The 17,791-nt window shown below is 38.4% G+C and overlaps 1 protein-coding gene across 3 annotated transcripts in view; it reads left to right on the top strand.

Annotated features, from left to right (window-relative positions):
* Window positions 1-16,904, top strand: part of GLMN (glomulin, FKBP associated protein) — a 42,626-nt gene extending 25,722 nt beyond the window's left edge. The window contains exons 12-19 of one of the 3 annotated variants that reach the window (XM_040998563.1): window positions 347-388; window positions 493-566; window positions 4,016-4,100; window positions 5,184-5,293; window positions 5,953-6,016; window positions 15,231-15,354; window positions 16,583-16,665; window positions 16,753-16,904. In XM_040998563.1, coding sequence (XP_040854497.1) covers window positions 347-388; window positions 493-566; window positions 4,016-4,100; window positions 5,184-5,293; window positions 5,953-6,016; window positions 15,231-15,354; window positions 16,583-16,665; window positions 16,753-16,869 — 699 coding nt within the window. In that variant the 3' untranslated portion in view covers window positions 16,870-16,904. The remainder of the gene's footprint in view (window positions 1-346; window positions 389-492; window positions 567-4,015; window positions 4,101-5,183; window positions 5,294-5,952; window positions 6,017-15,230; window positions 15,355-16,582; window positions 16,666-16,752) is intronic. The other 2 variants (XM_040998564.1, XM_040998566.1) reach the window with 2 other exon arrangements.
* The last annotated feature ends 887 nt before the right edge of the window (window positions 16,905-17,791 follow it).

Below are 17,791 nucleotides of genomic sequence, written 5' to 3'. Positions count from 1 at the left end.
TGATGGTGTATTTTATATGAACATTTTGAAGACCTACTCATAGGTTAAGCTTGTTTATTTTTACTGAATGGATTATATTTCTATATGTTTGATTTCATTTTCTTACCACTCTAAGCAATAATTAAAGATAGCATTTGTTTTTAAGTTCACTTTGTAATACTAAACTGAGTGTTATTTAAAAAACCAATTGTAGTTAGCCATGCAGTAGGCATGGAATGCTAGAATGAAGGTTCGGAGAAAAACACATTTACTTCACTTTTATCCTACCTACAGTTTTTTGATTGATAATTGCTTATTTGTTTGCAGTTAATATAGTAACATATCTGAGTTCATTTTTTTTTTCTAGGGTTTAGTCAAAGTAATGACCCTGTGCCCAATTGAGACATTGGTATGTAAGTGTTTTTGGACTAAATAATAATTAGTTGCAGTAATCAATTTTGATAAATAACAAAATTTTTTATATCTTATATAACTATCATTTATTCCTTTTAGAGGAAAAAAGGTTTAGCTATGCTTCAGCTTTATATTAACAAGCTGGATTCACAAGGCAAATACACATTATTTAGGTATGTATCAGACATGGGTAATTGGTAAGTGTATGATTCATTGAAAACCAACTTAACATGTAATTATTCCAGGATACTATGTATCAGCATGTCTTGTGTTTAATTCAACTCTAGCTGGAAACCTTATTGTAATAAGTTCTCTTAGCTGAGTTTGATGGAGATGAGTTTATACAAATACATACAAATTATAGTTTATATTTTGATGAGTTGAAATATAAATAAAACATATAAATCAAAAATTTATATGTTCTTTACATATGTAATAATCTCCATTATTCCATTTTTCACAGTTGAAATCAGTCAGACCAACAGCTGCCCTATAAGTGATGCTTACAGATGTGCTACATTAATAATTACCATAATCAAAAAAGTAATCTAGAAGAAATTTAAAACAAAGAATGAAAGTATGCATGTTAAAATGATAAGTCCAAGTCGGTACCTTCCAATAAGAAACCTGAATGCAAATGGCCTGCACTCTGCCATCAAAAGATGTAGACTGGCTGAGTGGGTTAAACAAGACCTGTGTTTTTGATGCCTATAAGAAGCATACCTCACAAGAAAAAAATAAACACAGTCTGCAAATAATAATGGAAAAAGATAACCCATGCCAACACAAAGGAAAAAACGAGCAAGTGTAGCCACTCTGATATCAGACAAAATAATTTTAACATAAAAATTATTAAAAGATGCAGAAGGGATTACATAATGATTAAAGTAATTGATTCTACAAGGAGAGACCATAGTAGATGTATATGCACCCAAGGCAGTATTTCAGTCACTAATGGATGTAAGAGAGACACAAAGTCCATGATGGTAGAAATGGGAGACCTAAATCCTCCACTCTCGTGAGTGAACAGATTGACTACAAAAACTCAGCAAGAAACTAGTGAGCTAATCTGTACCATGGATCAAATAGACTTAATATATGTAAAAATTGCATCCTTTTTATCAGTTTATGGAACCTTGTCTAGAATAGACCAAATAACAGGCCATGAAATTCAAAAATTGAAATCATACCATGTATCTTTTCTGATCATCAACGAATAAAACTGGAAACCAGCAACTCAAGAAATTGCAGAAAATATGCAGATATATGGAGACTGAACAGCATACAACTGAATAAACAGTGGTTCATAGAAGAAATCAAAAGGAATAAAGTAACAGCAAAGTATACCAGAATTTACAGTATATGGCAAAAGCAGTGGAAGAAGGAAAATTGATGGGAATACTGCCTGTGTCAAGAAGTTAGACACATATCAAATAAATGATCTATCAGTGCATCTCAAAGATCTAGACAAATGTCAAACCAAACCCAAATTAGTAGAAAGAGATAATTAGAGAAGAAATAAACAAAATTGAAGCTAAAAAAAAAATGATAAGTAATGTCAGTGATTTGGAAAGTTGTCTTAATAACATAAATCAGTAGAATCAGATGAGAAAGGAAATATGAGGGACTCACAAAAATGCAAAGAATCATCAAGAATTCTTAAAAACAGCTTTATGCCATTAAATTGGAAATATCTAGACTACATGTAAATTACTAGGCACATAACAATCTCGTTAAACTTGAGTCATGATGCTATCGACAGCATTAGTGGACCAGTAATTGGGATAGACTGAATTAGTAATGAAGAAAAGCCCATGGGAAACAAGAATCTTGGTGTAGTAAGTTAAGCCTCCACCTGTGATGCTGGCATCCCATAAGCGCATCAGTTTGAGTCCAGTTGCTCCACTTCCAAACCAGCTCCTTGCTAATTTGGGAAAGCAGCAGAAGATGGCCCAAGTGCTTGAGTCTGTGCACCCAAACAGGAAACCCTTTTCTTCTCTGTGTAGTTCTTGTCCTGTCTTTCAATTTAGAAAATAAAATTTTTTTAAAGATTTATTTATTTTTATTACAAAGTCAGATATACAGAGAGGAGGAGAGACAGAGAGGAAGATCTTGCATCCGATGATTCACTCCCCAAGTGACTGCAATGGCCGGTGCTGCGCCGATCCAAAGCCAGGATCCAGAAACTTCTTTCCGGGTCTCCCACGCGCAGGTGCAGGGTCCCAAAGCTTTGGGCCGTCCTCGACTGCTTTCCCAGGCCACAGGCAGGGAGCTGGATGGGAAGTGGAGCTGCCGGGATTAGAACCGGTGCCCATATGGGATTCAGGCGCGTTCAAGGCAAGGACTTTACCTGCTAGGCCATGCTACCGGGCCCAGAAAATAAATTTTTTTAAAATCCAGGACCAAATGACTTCGCTGCTGAATCCTACCAAACCTTTCAAGAGGAATTATAGTTCTTCACAATCCATTCAGAACAATTGGAAGAACTCCTCCCGAACTCCTTTTATGAGGCCAATATCCCTTTAATTAGAAAAGCAGAAAAAGATGTCACAAAGAGAACTATAAACCAGTATTCCCAGTGAATATAGATACAGAAATCCTCAACAAAATGCTAGCTAATTGAGTCCAGCAACACATCAGAAAGACCATTCACCCTGACCAGGAGGGATTGATCCTTGGTGTGCAGAGATGGTTCAGCATGCACAAATCATTAAGTGTGATATACCACGTTAACAAGCTGAGAAATGGAAACCATATGATTATCTCAATAGATGCAGAGAATTTGATCAACCATAATTTCCCTAAATTGCAGAAACCTTAAGTATAGAAGAAACATTTCTTTAACACAATCAAGGCAGTATGTTGGATGGGCAAAGTTGGAAGTGTTTCCACTAATACCCAGAGCCAGATAAGGATGCCCGCCCTAACCACTGCTATTCAGCATAGTCCTGAATGAGCCATTGCTATTAGGCAAGACAAGGAAACCAAAGGGATATAAATTGGAAAGGAGGAAGTCAAGCTGGCCCTGTTTGTAGATGTCATTCTTCATATGAAGGGGAGGCCAAATGGTTCTAACAGACTATTGGGATTCATTCTGGCAAGGCCACAGGATATAAAGTTAACACACAAAAATGAGTGGCCTTTGTATACACAAGCATCTTTGTGTCTGAGAAAGGACTTACAAGATCAGCCCCATTCAAAGTAATTGCAAAAAATTTCAAATATCAGCATTCTTGATAGTGTCATCATTTCAATTATTAGAGTCAGAGAGGTTTTTTTTTTTTTTTCTATTTATTGTTGCTTACATTGTATTATGTAGTACAGTTTTATAGGCGCTGGGGGTTTATGAAATTTCAGTACTTAGTTCTCATACCAGATTTCCTGCTCTTTTGTTTGTTTGTATTTTTACAAGGAATCTTTGTTCTTAAGCTAGTTTCTTTTCTTTATAATTAAGGTGATCCAAACAACATTTTTCTACTTTTAAGAGAGAATAATTTGGACAGTTTTTAGGTTGTTACACTGACGCCTGTTCCTGGCATGTTCAATTATTGCAAATATATGCGGAGTGACTATAATGCAGCGTAGAAATAATTTCCTATTGTGTTGTGATTTTGCTTTGAAGGTGCTTACTGAATACCAGTAATCACTCCGGTGTGGAGGCCTTTATTATTCAAAATATCAAAAATCAAATTGATATATCATTTAAGGTAAGAGCATTGCCTGTGTATTAGCTGCCAGTTTGTTTTCTAGGGTAAAATATTCATATATAGAATTCATTACATGTGGAGTTTTGCCCCAGAGTCTTTTTATCTCTGCAATTAATTTATTTTCCCCTGTTTCTACTTTTTTTTAAAGATTTATTTATTTTTATTACAAAGTCAGATATACAGAGAGGAGGAGAGACAGAGAGAAAGATCTTGCGTCCGATGATTCACTCCCCAAGTGAGCGCAACGGCCGATGCTATGCCGATCCGAAGCCAGGAGCCAGGAACCTCTTCTGGGTCTCCCACATGGGTGCAGGGTCCCAAAGCTTTAGGCCATCCTCGACTGCTTTCCCAGGCCACAGGCAGGGAGCTGGATGGGAAGTGGAGCTGCCAAGATTAGAACCAGTGCCCATATGGGATCCCAGGCGCGTTCAAGGCAAGGATTTTAGCCACTAGGCCACGCCGCTGGGCCCTGTTTCTACTTTTTTTAGAAGAGGTTATTTAAAAATTAGATGGGGTGAAGGATGAAGGGCAGGAGTTCTCCCCTTGCTGCTTTGCTCCCATTGCCTGACCAGGAGCCAGGAATTGTGCAGTGTTCCACATGGGTGTCAGAATCCCACGTCCTTGAGCTGTCGCTTGCTATCTTCCAGCGTGTGCCGCAGCAGGAAGCTGGAATTGATCCAGGCACTTCAGTGGGAGGTGCAGGCATCCCAGGCAGCACTCTACCTTCTACACAAAATATTGATCCTCACCTTGAAAATTTTTATGACCTGTAAGCTTAAATTATCTTAATTATTTCAGCTGGTGGTGGCTTTTTTTCCTTATACTTAGAAAAATTAATGAAAAATGGAAATTTAACTCTCATGGATTTGAGAACTTAGTAACTCCAAATAGAAAACAGAGAGAGCACTAATATTCTCAAGCTGGCAGGATTTGTTCTGGTTGCTTAAAAAGTGAATATATGAAAGTTAAAATATATTTTTACAGTATAGAACAGTTTATTTTTGGTAGTGCAGAAGTATCAGAAAAGCACATGACTTACCAAGCTGTTATTTGAAATCTGTGATTTTTTCTTCTGCTTTTCAGAAAGCACATGCCAATAAATGGTTTACAGGACCACACCTGATTTCTCTGCTGGATTTGGTGCTCTCCCTCCCTGAGGGAGCTGAAACCGACTTACTGCAGCACTCCGACAGGTGAGATGACCGTTACTCAAGTTCAGATGATAGATGCTGACCTGCTCCAGTAAAGACATGATTTCCTGTGATTGCATGATCTGTGGGGTTAACTTAGGAAATTATATTGCACTTCTGCTGTGTACGTGATTTGGTAAATGAACAGAATTTAAAATCATCCTTGCCAGATGGTTGACCAGCACTATGATTTTTGCACCTCTGGCGCCATCACTAGTCCACGGAGGTTTGCGCCTGTGTCGTCTGAGGGAAAGCTCAGAATCACACGCCTGGGGCTGTGCAGAAATTGGCCTGCTAGGGCACTGCTGCTTGGTTTTACAGATCCATTTTTCAAAATGTAAAACTCAGAATTTCACTTTAGTACACCAAGGTACATGTTGAGAAATGATTGTACATTTATGAAAGGAATCTTAAAATTCAAAAAACAAGAGGTGATGCTGTCAGATACTAAGACAACAAGATTCTGTTGAGGAAAAAAAGTAGTGATTTTCACAATTGCGCTCTGTGAGCTTTAATGGGAAGGAGTATTATTACTACTCCAGACGGTAAAATGAATAGTGTGTTAATGGCAAACAAAACATAAAAGTATGCTCAAGATTTCCACATATATTGCTGTTGACTAATGACACTATATACGTAACAAAATTGTGTTTAATTAACAGGATTATGGCATCATTAAATTTGTTGAGATATTTGGTTATCAAAGATAATGAAAATGACAACCAAGTAAGTGACTTATTTGGTGAAACTGTAAGTATGTTTTAAATGCATAAGGAATATCTCATTTTTTTTATTAATGTTTATGTAAACTGACATTTAATATGTTACCCAGCTACAAAAGCTGGGAAAAGTGCCAGCGACTGCTCTGAAACCTACAGTCAATTCCTTGGAGCATTTGTCATCCCGGATCCAGCCACCCTTCCCTGTATTTTCCTGTTATACCTCTGCTCGCCCGCGCTCTCTCCCTCTTTCTCTTTCCGTTTTAAAAGATAATTATGTGTTTCTTTGAAACTCAGAGAGAGAGATCTTCTGTCTGCTGGGACACTCTGCAGGTGAGCACAATGGCCAGGGCTGAGTGAGGCTAAACCTTCATTTGGGTCTTCGCTGTGGTTGCTGAAGCCCATGCGCTTGGACTGCCTTCCACTGCTTTCCAAGCACGTTAGTAGGGAGCTGGATAGGAGCAGAGCAGCCAGGTCTCAAACTAGTGTCCATATGGGATTCCAGCATTGCAGGCAGCAGCCTCACCCACAACAACACAAGGCCAGACCCCACTCAGAGTTTTTTTCTTTTCTCTCTCTCTTTAAAGCATTTATTTGAAAGGCACAGTGGGGCCCAGCGCAGTGGCGCAGTGGCACAGTGGTTAAGGTCCTCGCCTTGCACACCCGGGATCCCATATGGCCACCAGTTCTAATCTTGGCAGCTCCACTTCCCATCCAGCTCCCTGCCTGTGGCCTGGGAGAGCAGTCGAGGACGGCCCAAAGCTTTGGGACCCTGCACCCGCGCAGGAGACCCAGAAGAGGTTCCTGGATCCTGGCTTCGGATCGGCATAGCATCAGCTGTTGCGGCTCACTTGGGGAGTGAATCATCGGACAGAAGATCCTTCTCTCTGTCTCTCCTCCTCTCTGTATATCTGACTTTTTAATAAAAATAAAATAAAAATCTTAAAAAAAAGAAAAGAAAGGCACAGTGACAGAGAAACAGTTTTATCTTCCATCGTGTGGTTTAGTTCCCCCACAAATAGCCAGGGCTGGCCAGACCAAAGCCAGGAACGCCGGTCGCCCTCATTGGGGATTGGAGCCCCAGCACTTGGGCCATCTTCTGCTGCCTTTGCAGCCCCATATCAGGCAGCTGGAGCAGAAGCAGGTCCACCTCTGCTCTCTTGCCGGAGGTATTGCTTCGCCTGGCAGGATTTGGTGTCCTTGTGGAACTCAGCATTCCAGCCAGGGGTCCTGTTCAGTTTCTTCTGCCTGTGACTCAAATCTGAGCTGTATAAAATAAGTCATCTGTTGCTCCAGATTTTATCATGCAGCGTGACAGCATTTTCAGTGCTGAAACTGAATTTGTTCACAGCACCTTTTGGTTAATGTTTAGGAAGTTGAATTTTTTTTTTAATAGCTCATTATTAGAAGTATTCAATAAATAGAAAATTATTTGAGGGTAACTTGTCATACAGTAAAATTGTATATATTTTTTTACTTCCCTTACTTGCCCTGTTCTAATAATTTTTTTTTCTGTATATGTCATTTTTATTAGCTGTAACTGTCTGAATCACGAGTTACTATTTTTTTTTAAGAAAATAATAGAGATGTCAGAGATTATTGTTTTCTAATTAGGTAAATCATTATTCTGAGTGAAAAGTTTCTGGCAAAAGTAGTAAATTCCCTTCCTCTTGACAGTGTAGCCACAACTTTGAAATCCAACTAAATCTTGACTGCTACTGGAACTTCTAATAAAAGTAGAAAAAAATATGACAAAAATTCTGCAGTAGAGACTGGGGCTCTAAGAAAGGTGTCCACAGAGTAAACTGTACGTTTTGAGTTTTAAGCTTGCTTATTATAATTTTAGCAATCAGAAAAAGGCTGCTTGGGGAATAATCAGGGGCTGGTGTTGTGGTACAGTGAGTTAAACCATCTCTGTCAGTGCCAGCATCCTGTGCAAGACTGCTGGTTCAAGTGCTCACTGCCACGTTTGTGCTGATGTGCTTGGAAAAGCAGCAGGTGATAGCCTGAGGAGGTGGGGCCCCTGCCCGCTGTGTGTAACGCTCGGATGGGATTCCTGGCTCCTGGCTTCAGCCTTCCTGCCCTGGCCAATTCAGCCATTTGGGGAGTGAATCATGGATGGAAGATCTGTCTGCTGGCTGGGTGACTCTCTGTCTCTGGTGCTCTTTCAAATTTATAAATACATTTTTAAAAAGATTCTCTTTTTCGCTGGACAGGAAGAAAGGGGTTGTTCATGCTAGATTTCTTAGACCTGGAGCACACTATAATGCAGGGGCAGCAGATGGATCTCTGTCTCTGTAGGGAAGACAGGATGGCGGCTTGGCATTTTGCACTTGTCTGCCCTGATCTCCACAGGAGGCTTCACTTTCATTTGGCAGTTGGCATTGCACAACCACCTTCCCGGCATTACATTGTGATTGAATGATTTTTCAAAAATTTCTGTTAGAGATCAAGTACTCCAAACAGTTGCCATGTAAATTTTTCTAATTAATACTGTAACAGATAAATTAGCAAAAAAAAAAAAAAAAAAAAAAACCGGTTTCACGATGGCAACCTGACATTCCTGAAGCAGCTTAAGAGCTGTTTATCATGGAAACATTGCTCTCAGGCAGCCATCTATACAAAGGAGAGACAAATCTGTCCACTGTGCATAACTGCTAAATAACAGCTTCTGGGTCTTAGGAATCTTGGTTAAAGGAGAAACAAAATGACACCCCAGTAATGCTGAATTTTAGGATCTTGTATTGAAAAGGACTCCTACCAGTAACTATTTTTGACTGCTTAAGTATGCTGAGATAAAAACTGAAGAGCATTTGGAAAGGTGTACAGGCAGATTTTAAAAGGAACAGAATCATTCAAATACAAAGACAACAAAGTAACTGATAATTGAATAATAGTGCGTTTCTTTTTCTGGTGTTTCACCTGCTGTCATTTGACTTTGTCTTTGCACAAGCCGTGCTCTCCTCTCTCTGCTGTGGCGGTCCTTTATCTCCTTGCCTGAGTTACCGACACCTTTTCCCACACTCAGTCACATAACTTTTCTTGAATCTTGTAGTATAAATTTTGCCTGTATCTCCACTGTTAAATCCAGCTTATAAATATGCATAATCATTATGTTAATAGAAAAACTCTTATAGTGTATCTCAAAAAAGTACAGTTTAAAAATGCAACTTAGTTTTAATTTTAAAAAGTTTATTTACTTGATGGGCAGAGAAAAAGATTGTCCATCTACTGTTGCTATCTGCAATGACCACAGTGGCTATGGCAGAGCCAAGCCAAAGCCAGAAACCTGGAACCCCACCTGGGTCTCCTACGAGAGCCCAGGGGTCCAAACACTCATGCCATCTGCTACTTTCCCAGGCAAATGTGCAGGGAGCTGGATCAGTAGTGGGGCAGCCAGGACTCAAACAGCATCACAGGCAGCATCTTCACTTGCAGTCCCACAACAATCCCAGAAAAGTGATTTATACTTAGGACAAAACATGCAGTATCGTTTTTATACTTAATGTTCTTTATTTGGTGGATACTTATAGCTAATTGTTTTGAATTGCGACTACTTATTCTAATGCAAAGGCCATTAATTGTTCTCTCTGTCCTTTACCTTCTGTCTTGACTGCTTAACATCCGTTTTTGATTTGTAGTTGTAATGAGTACAGTAAAAGCAGGGATGGGAGGAACCAATGAGATTACAGAGACCACAGGCAGTATCAGGAGCTTTAAAAAATTTAATGTGTGATACATTCTCATTTAGGAAAAAAATTCTAGAAATACCTTACACATAAAACATAACATGAACATATTATTCTATATAACCACATTCTGGGTTCTCATTTTCAGATTGTTTTTCCAAGGTAAAAATATTGCTGTATGGTATCTGCAGGGCCATATAATTTCAGGTGATAGTAATTCATTAATACTATAAAGTGGTAGAAGTTCAGCAACATGACTCATAAATAAGAAGACAGGTGCAAACATTGCTCATGGTTGAAGTACAGGAGGTTAAGCTGCCAACTTGCAGCCTAGCAACTGTTTCCAGAGTCCTGGTTCCAGTCCTGGCTGCTACACTTCCCATCCAACACCCTCTGTTGCACCTGGGAAAGCAGCAGATGATACCCCAAGTGCTTGGGCCCCTGCCATCCATAGGGAGACCCAGATGGAGTTCCTGTCTCCTGGCTTCCACTTGGTCCACACAGTCCTGGCGATAGGACTAACTGGGGAGTGATTCAACAAAGCAAGGTCTTTCTCCGTGTCTCCCTCTTTCAATCACTCTGCCTTCCAAATAAATTACTTAAGAAGATTAGAAGCAAGAGGAAAGCTGGGTCTTGCCCGGGTCCTTTTCATTTCTTCATTCTCACTTGTTGATTGTAGCCTTTGCAAACCCCCCTCTCTCTTCTGGCAGCACAGTTCATTGTGATCTAGGACCACTTAACATTTTCTTTTGTGAAATAGGCTACAGTCAGATTTTTTTAAATGCTTAGCCAGCTAAACCTTATAACAAATTATTTCAAAAGAATATTACCTCTTTGAGTTTGTTTGGATTTAAAATTAAAGGCAAACATTTGTGAGCATTCAAATCTGTAATCCTTATAATTTTAAAATCTTGTTACCTTTTCTAGACAATACGGAGTAAATTAAGCATTTTCATTGTAACATTGTTCCTCTTAAGTAGTGGTAACATTAACATAACAGAAGGAATTAAGTATTTTTGTTTGTTTGTTTAATTTTGAGAGACAGAGAGGGCTCCCATCTGCTGGTTAACTCACCGGATCCCTGGAATGGACAGGGCTGCAGCCAGGAGTGGGGTGATGCAATGCAGGGCTCACACAGTGTGGCAGGAACCTATGACTGGAGCCATTACAGCTGCCTCTCAGCCTATGTTGATGCTGGAGTGAGACGCCAGAGCTGGGAAGGGGACCCAAGCACTCCAGTGTGGGCCATGTCTTCCAGTCCAGCAGCTTAACCACCAGGCTAAATGCCTGCTCCAGAAAATAGAATCTATACAGCAGTGCACTCCCACGGGCTTCTAAATAGAGAGACAGTTGATCACCGCATGAAAGATTAGTGAAACACTGAATCAAATGTGCGAGGAATTGTCTTCAGCCTGATTTTGGCATTTGTTTATTACCTGAAGTTTCATAACTGTGGGCTGTCTGTTAAATTATTGCCATGGAAAACAACCAAGGATCTAATATTTTGAGAATGTCTAGATTTGTACTACCCAGTATAGCATAGAGTGGCCACATGTGATTGCTTAAATTTTAAAATGATACAAGTTGAAAATTCAGTTCCCTCAATGGCATTGGACAGCACCCTTGTGTCTTATTGTTTATCAACATGTGGGCCAAATCAAAATCATGTGCGGTATTTGGTTTTTTTAATAAGTGCATTACTAGGGGGTGGGGCCAGCTCTGCTCACAGCCAAAAATCTGTCTGTCTACAGTTTTAATTAAGCAAAGCTGGAGAACTCCCATATATTATGCATGAAATAATTTTATGAGGCAGTATTTATTTATGATAAAGACAACATTGTTTATTTAAAACTAAATAAGGATATATTTGTGGGACGTAGCTACATAGGTAGTTTCAGAAAAAAATTTTAATTTGAAATGCTTATGTTAGAAAAGAAGACTGAAAATTATGAAGTAAATTTCTGGAAGGACTGATTTTGAAAGTAGTTACATAGTATTTTAATTAACAGAGTAAAAGTACAAATACTGAAAAATAGTAAGAAAGTTACATGAGAGCATACAATAACTTTGAACACTTCAGTATAGTTGAATTTTTAGAACATACAACCTTATAAAATTTCCACAAGCGAAGCTAGCCTCACATGATTTTACCATACTTTCAAGAAACAGAAAACTCAAATCTTAACACAAAATATTTCAGACTAGAAAACTTTTTTTTTGTTTCTTAGATTTTTAAGTATTTTTTATCATTGGCTGCAGAATGCTAAAGACTTGATTCATGTGAACAGCAGATGAAGACAAAGAGCAAGTCTTTGTATCTACTGCGCCTGTGCAAACAACCCTGTGCATGAGACTGAGAAGGACGGGGCAGGGGCTGTTGGAAGGAGGGCCGCTAGCAGACCCCCTGAGAAAGAACAAAAGATCAGGGGCTGGGAGGAAGAAAGGGGTCAAGAGCCAAAACTAGAAAACTTTTATGAAGAAAAGGTTTTCCTGTATTCTGGGTGCAAGTCTTGTGAGGTTTGGTTTTGCACACTTTTTTTTTCTATTGTATGGCTTGTGATTTTATTATTTTAGTGGGTTTTTTTTTAAACAGTTTATTTGTAGCCTATTAATTTTACTCTTTACTGACTCATTCTACCCTTTGTTAAACCCGAGATTATAAAATGAATATCCTAGGTTTTCTTGCAGAAGCCATAGAATTTTAGGTTTTTACAGGTAGGTCTATAATCCTACCTGTAACTGAATGGTATGAGATATGAGTTGAGAGGATTTCCTCTTAGTTGAAATTATTATCCTTGTCAGATTATCTTGACATCTTTATTTTAAAAAAAATAATTAGGCAAGTAAGTATAGGTCTAATTTTGAAGTGCGTTCTGTTCCAATGATATCTTTTACCAATACTATCTGGATTCCTATAACTTTATGGTAAAGAACATGAGTTTGCCAACTTCGTTCTTCCACAGAATTGTTTTTAGCCACTGTTTCTCCTTTTCCATGTGAATTTTTGAATATTATAAATTTCCACCAAAAAGGACTACATTTCTAATTCCATTTTTTCTGGAAAAGGTGAAAATCATATAAGTAAGAATAAGATTAGAAGTTGTTGGAGGTGGGGAAAGTTAGCTGTGAAGCGGCACGAAGGGGTTTCTGGGGCTGTGGAAGTATGTTGACAGTGGCACGAGCTACACGATTATCAAAGCACGTGTACAGGTTAAGGGCTTTTCTGCAGTGTATTTGTTAATAAAATTATATCTAATATATAGAAAGGATCTGGGGGAGGCTTTGGTTTTGACTGAATAAGTGTGTTGTGACATGAAAATATTTCTTACTGTGGCTCATAGTAAAAAATGTTACCCTAGAAAACTTTCACCCAGTTAAAAGGATAGCAGTTGTAGTGCTGTGTTGTTTGAAACACTAAACGATGAGTTGACAGGATAAATTGTGTATAATTGAATGCCATATACCTATTAAAGAATTAGAACTACAACATAGTTTTCAAAAATGTGGGATTCACAAAGTTGTTGAAACATGAAAATTTGTCATATGTTTTAATGTAGAACTCAAGTTTTATATCATGGCTACCTTTTCAATGAAGGGAACTTCAACCATATCTAATCTTTTATTTTTAAAAAGTGTATATAAAACAGGAGATTTCTTTTTGCCAAAGAGAAGTGTAGATAGAAGGCTGTTTTTCTTCTTCATGCTAGAGCTGTCTAGCCTTGAAAGCCATCAGTAGTAATGCATTCACCTGAAGGTTTGAAAGTCAAGGCAGAAGTGGTTTAGAAATCAGGGGAAAGGGAGGGTCGAGAGAAGCGCAGAAACGCAAGCAGCAGGTATACACGATAGGGCAGTATGCCTGCGCTCTGTGCCACTACCGAAGGAAGCTCCTGCTGTACAACCATACATGACATTTTCCATGAGAGGTTGAGAAAACTATTTAAAAGTGTATTTTAAAGAATTAACTATTGTACAGCTAAAACAAGCTCTTCATTTAAAAATCAGGATAAACAAGTGGAAAAAAAGCTCAGGCAGCACCACTGTGTGTCCTGAGCTATCAGGACCTCCATCCTCAGTACATTGCTGCTTCTTATTGCCAAGAATCAGATCGTACTATGGGAATTGTACTCCTTTAGCCCTTCCCATCCATCTCTATGCACTGAAGAACAATAATGGTTGTGGAGTTTTCCCATATTTGAATATAACAGTGTATTTACCAATCTCCTATGAAATATTTTCATGAATTCCAGTTTTTATTAGTTAAACCTTTTTTTTTCCTTTAAAGGATTTATTTATTTGAAAGGCTTATCAGAGAGAGGGAGGGAGAGAGGGAGGGAGGTGGCTGGTTCACTTCCAAAATAGCTGCAGTGGCCAGGTTTGGACCAGGTCAAAGCCAACAGTCAGAAGCTTCGTCTGGGTCTCCCACTTGGGTTCAGGAGTCTAGCATGTGGGCCATCCACCACTGCTGTTCCCCAGGCCATTAACGGAGCTGGATCAAAGTCAGAACATGAAGTGGAGGCCACGTGGGATGCTGGCATCCCAGGTGGTGGCTTAACCTGTAACGCCACAACACCAGCCCCTAAACATTATTTAAAAGGGGGGAAAAAACACAAAACTTTGCAGTAGGTTCATTTTAACATATGTCTTTTACTTCCCAAGAATAAGATGGTAGTTGCTAAGTGAGAGAATATATGTATTTTTGAGGTTTTGGGTTCTTACCTACTAATTCCCTAAAACTTTACTTTGTTAGCAGAGTGAGAGAGAAGGATATGTGTAATGGCATTATCAATTATTTGATGTAGGTATGTGTAGATTTTATTTGGAGGGCTGTAATATCAAAATGCATAGTACTTGGTTCAAAATTAATTCACTGCAACAGGGATTTTCAAGTGACCCATTTCTTTTCTAAGAAAAGAATTCCTTCCAAGGTCTTTTGGTTTTGTTTTTGAAACCTATTTTATTTTGTAGGATTTTTCTGGAAATGATGAAAATGGATTTTTAAATTTTTAAAAACTTAATACTTCGTGACTCCCCTTCTTTAGTGTTTACTAGCAAATGCTCTTTGAAGAAAAATCTCCAATTGGGCTTCTTGTTAGGAAAGTTTCCATCAATAGGGAAGGGAAGAAATATTCCAAAACTCAGTCTGAGGCAGGGTGTCAGTGTGAAAGGTCGAGTGAAAACATACACACGGGAGAACTGTTGTTGGCTTACAGGGGAGGAGAAAAGTTTCAGACTGTGAATTATCACCAAATATTTTTTCATGTAAAAACCTTATTTGAAAAAGATCTCGAAGTATAAAATAGCCAAGTGATGCATTAATGAACATGGTGCCCTGAGTACATTTTTGTTTCAGTCAGTGCTTTGCTTTGATGGTTATTCACATAACAGATCTAGAAATAAATCTATTAGTGAACTCTGTCTTGAAAAACAAAGGACCAGGTTTCATTATTGTTTCTCTCACCGTTAATGCTGTTTTTGTAAAAGTAGCCAATCAAGAAATGTTAAACCAATTGATTTCTCATCAATTCTGAACAGACTGGAGTATGGACAGAACTTGGAAAAATTGAGAATAATTTCTTAAAACCACTGCACATGGGACTTAACATGTCAAAAGCACATTATGAAGCAGAAATTAAAAACAGTCAAGAAAACAGCCAAGGTTGGTAATGTACAATTTTCAGTGAGATCTAAAAATTAACCTAAATTTTGGAAACTGAATAATCAACATTAAGAATGTGTCTTATGTTGTATTTGTTCATTTTATACTAAACAAAGGACCAACAGCTTAGTTTTTCTTTTTTTAAGTTTATTTGTAGATCTGAAAACACTAACACTGAGACAGAGTTACTGAATTTTAAGCCAGATTGAAGACTATTCCATTGTAAGGTCTTAGCTATACTTAAGAATCTACTCTTGTTTCAGGAATTTTAGTATGGGAACCATTGTACTTTCTTTGGCATTACTGGATCACCCTAGCTTAGCCCTAAGTAAATATGTACAAATTACAAAAAAGACTTTTAAGTCAGTGACTCTGTAATAATAATATTTCTCCCCTACTTAATACAGTGTTTTTTTACTAGGCAGTACAGGTGGAATATCCTTTATTCAAAATGCTTGCAATCAGAAATGTCTTAGATTTTAGAGCGTTTTTATCAGTACTGTTGTTATTTTTGATATATTTGCATAGGCTTACCAGTTAAATTCCCCTAATCTCAAAAAATTTCCAAAATCCAAAAATGCTGCAGGATCTGAAATCATTTACTTGCCAGTGTAACTCATAAACTCTGATTTCAGATTTCAGGTAGGGATGTTCAATCCGTATTATACATCTTGTCTTTTTTAGTGTGCTTGCTTTCTGTTTGATTATGTACTGGCGGGGAAAAGTTGTATGGTCTTAAGCATGCCAAAATAATGCTGTTTATATGAAGTATTCATTTACATGTTATGTAATTTTAGTATTATCCTATGGTTTGATTTAAATATGCCCTGGATTGTTGAATAATAAGACTCAGAAGTTTACAGAACCAGCACAAATGATGATATTCCTGGGGATTAGACAGCTCCCATCCACGGCTTCACTACACAGATGCCTCAGCAGTGGGGGCCGGGCTGGGATCAGAATTGGACACCCAATCCAGGTGTCCTACCTGGATAGCAAGGACCCAGTCACGTGAGCTGGCTGTCGCCTGGTGCCTCTCAGAGTCACAAAGCCAGGCACTCTGATGTGGCATCCTGCTGTCTTGTTTGGTATCTTATTTGCTAGGCTAACTGCCTGGGCAAACTCAGTTGGAGGTCAGTGAACGGTGAAAGTAGTTTACAAATGTGTTGTTGAAATCCGAGGACTTTAGTGGCTAACTGTGCCATGTTGTGTTTTTCTTTTGTTGTAGAGAGACAGAAGTCCAAGGAGCTCTGCTCTCTAACTGTTGGTGGAGAAGAGATGCCAAACGTGCCTCCTGAAATGCAGCTGCAGGTGACGCGACTGTCCCCAGCTGCCCCGCCTGAGGCTTTGCTCTTTCAAAGACAGAATCAGTAACACTCATTTTTCTTGGCATTCCAGGTCCTACATTCAGCCCTTTTCACATTTGATTTGATTGAAAGTGTTCTGGCTCGAGTAGAAGAACTAATTGAAATAAAAACAAAGTCTACCTCTGAAGAAAACGCTGGGATAAAGTAAAAGTTCCACTTCATAAATTAAAACTAAGAAAATATTGTATTCTCCATTATTACGTATTTAATACCTTTGTAAAAAATGTTTGTAAAAGTTACTGCTAGGAAGATAAATGTAGTTTCTCTCATTAGTTTCTATAGTGACACACTGTGGATAGGTAGTTTTGTTTTTAGAAAGTTAACTCTATGGTAAACAATGCCCATTATGTGTATTTTAAACACTAATTTTGAAAACCCAATACAAGCTCGCAATTTTGTATTAAACCTCATTTAAGGTTGAATTGTCTTCATTAACCATAGTGAGTTTAGGGAAATGACTAATAAACGTTTTGCTCTAGTTAGATGCTGGTAACTTGTTGGCACTCCTAGTATCAGGATGGATGTCACAGGCACTGTTAGGAATGCAGCAAGCTGGGAGTTCAGGCTAGCTGATCACCTCTCTCAGCCTCTTTGATTCCCTGCCTTAACAGAAACCTTAGAGCAAAACCCCCTTCCTCACCAGCAGAAGTTACAGAGAGGAACGTCTGTAAAGATTAATCAAAAGAAACAAAAAACAAAAACTGGCTGCTCTGTGGAATACCTCTCTCTCTCTCTCTCTCTCTCTCTCTCTCTCTCTCTCTCTCTCTCTCTCTCTCTATATATATATATATATATATAGTTAATTATATATATAATACCTAACTGTGTGCATGTGTGTGTAGTGCTTCCTTTAAGGTGCTATTCAGAAAACACTGTGTTTTTGTTTCCTACAAAATATTTGTCCATGTAATTTGTATCTTTAAGAAACTACATCTGGGTTTTATATGTATGCATTGTCTACATATTTTTGAAAGAACTATCCATGGGACTGGTGCAGTGGTATAGCACACTAATCTTCCATCTGCAAATGCTAATATCCTATATAGGCACCAATTAGAGTCTAGCTGCTC

The sequence above is a fragment of the Ochotona curzoniae genome, unplaced genomic scaffold (genome assembly GCF_017591425.1).
Source record: "Ochotona curzoniae isolate NIBS_2020 unplaced genomic scaffold, NIBS_Ocur_1.0 scaffold_1037, whole genome shotgun sequence".
Taxonomy (NCBI): Eukaryota; Metazoa; Chordata; class Mammalia; order Lagomorpha; family Ochotonidae; genus Ochotona; species Ochotona curzoniae.
This window is presented reverse-complemented; position numbering and strand designations above follow the sequence as displayed.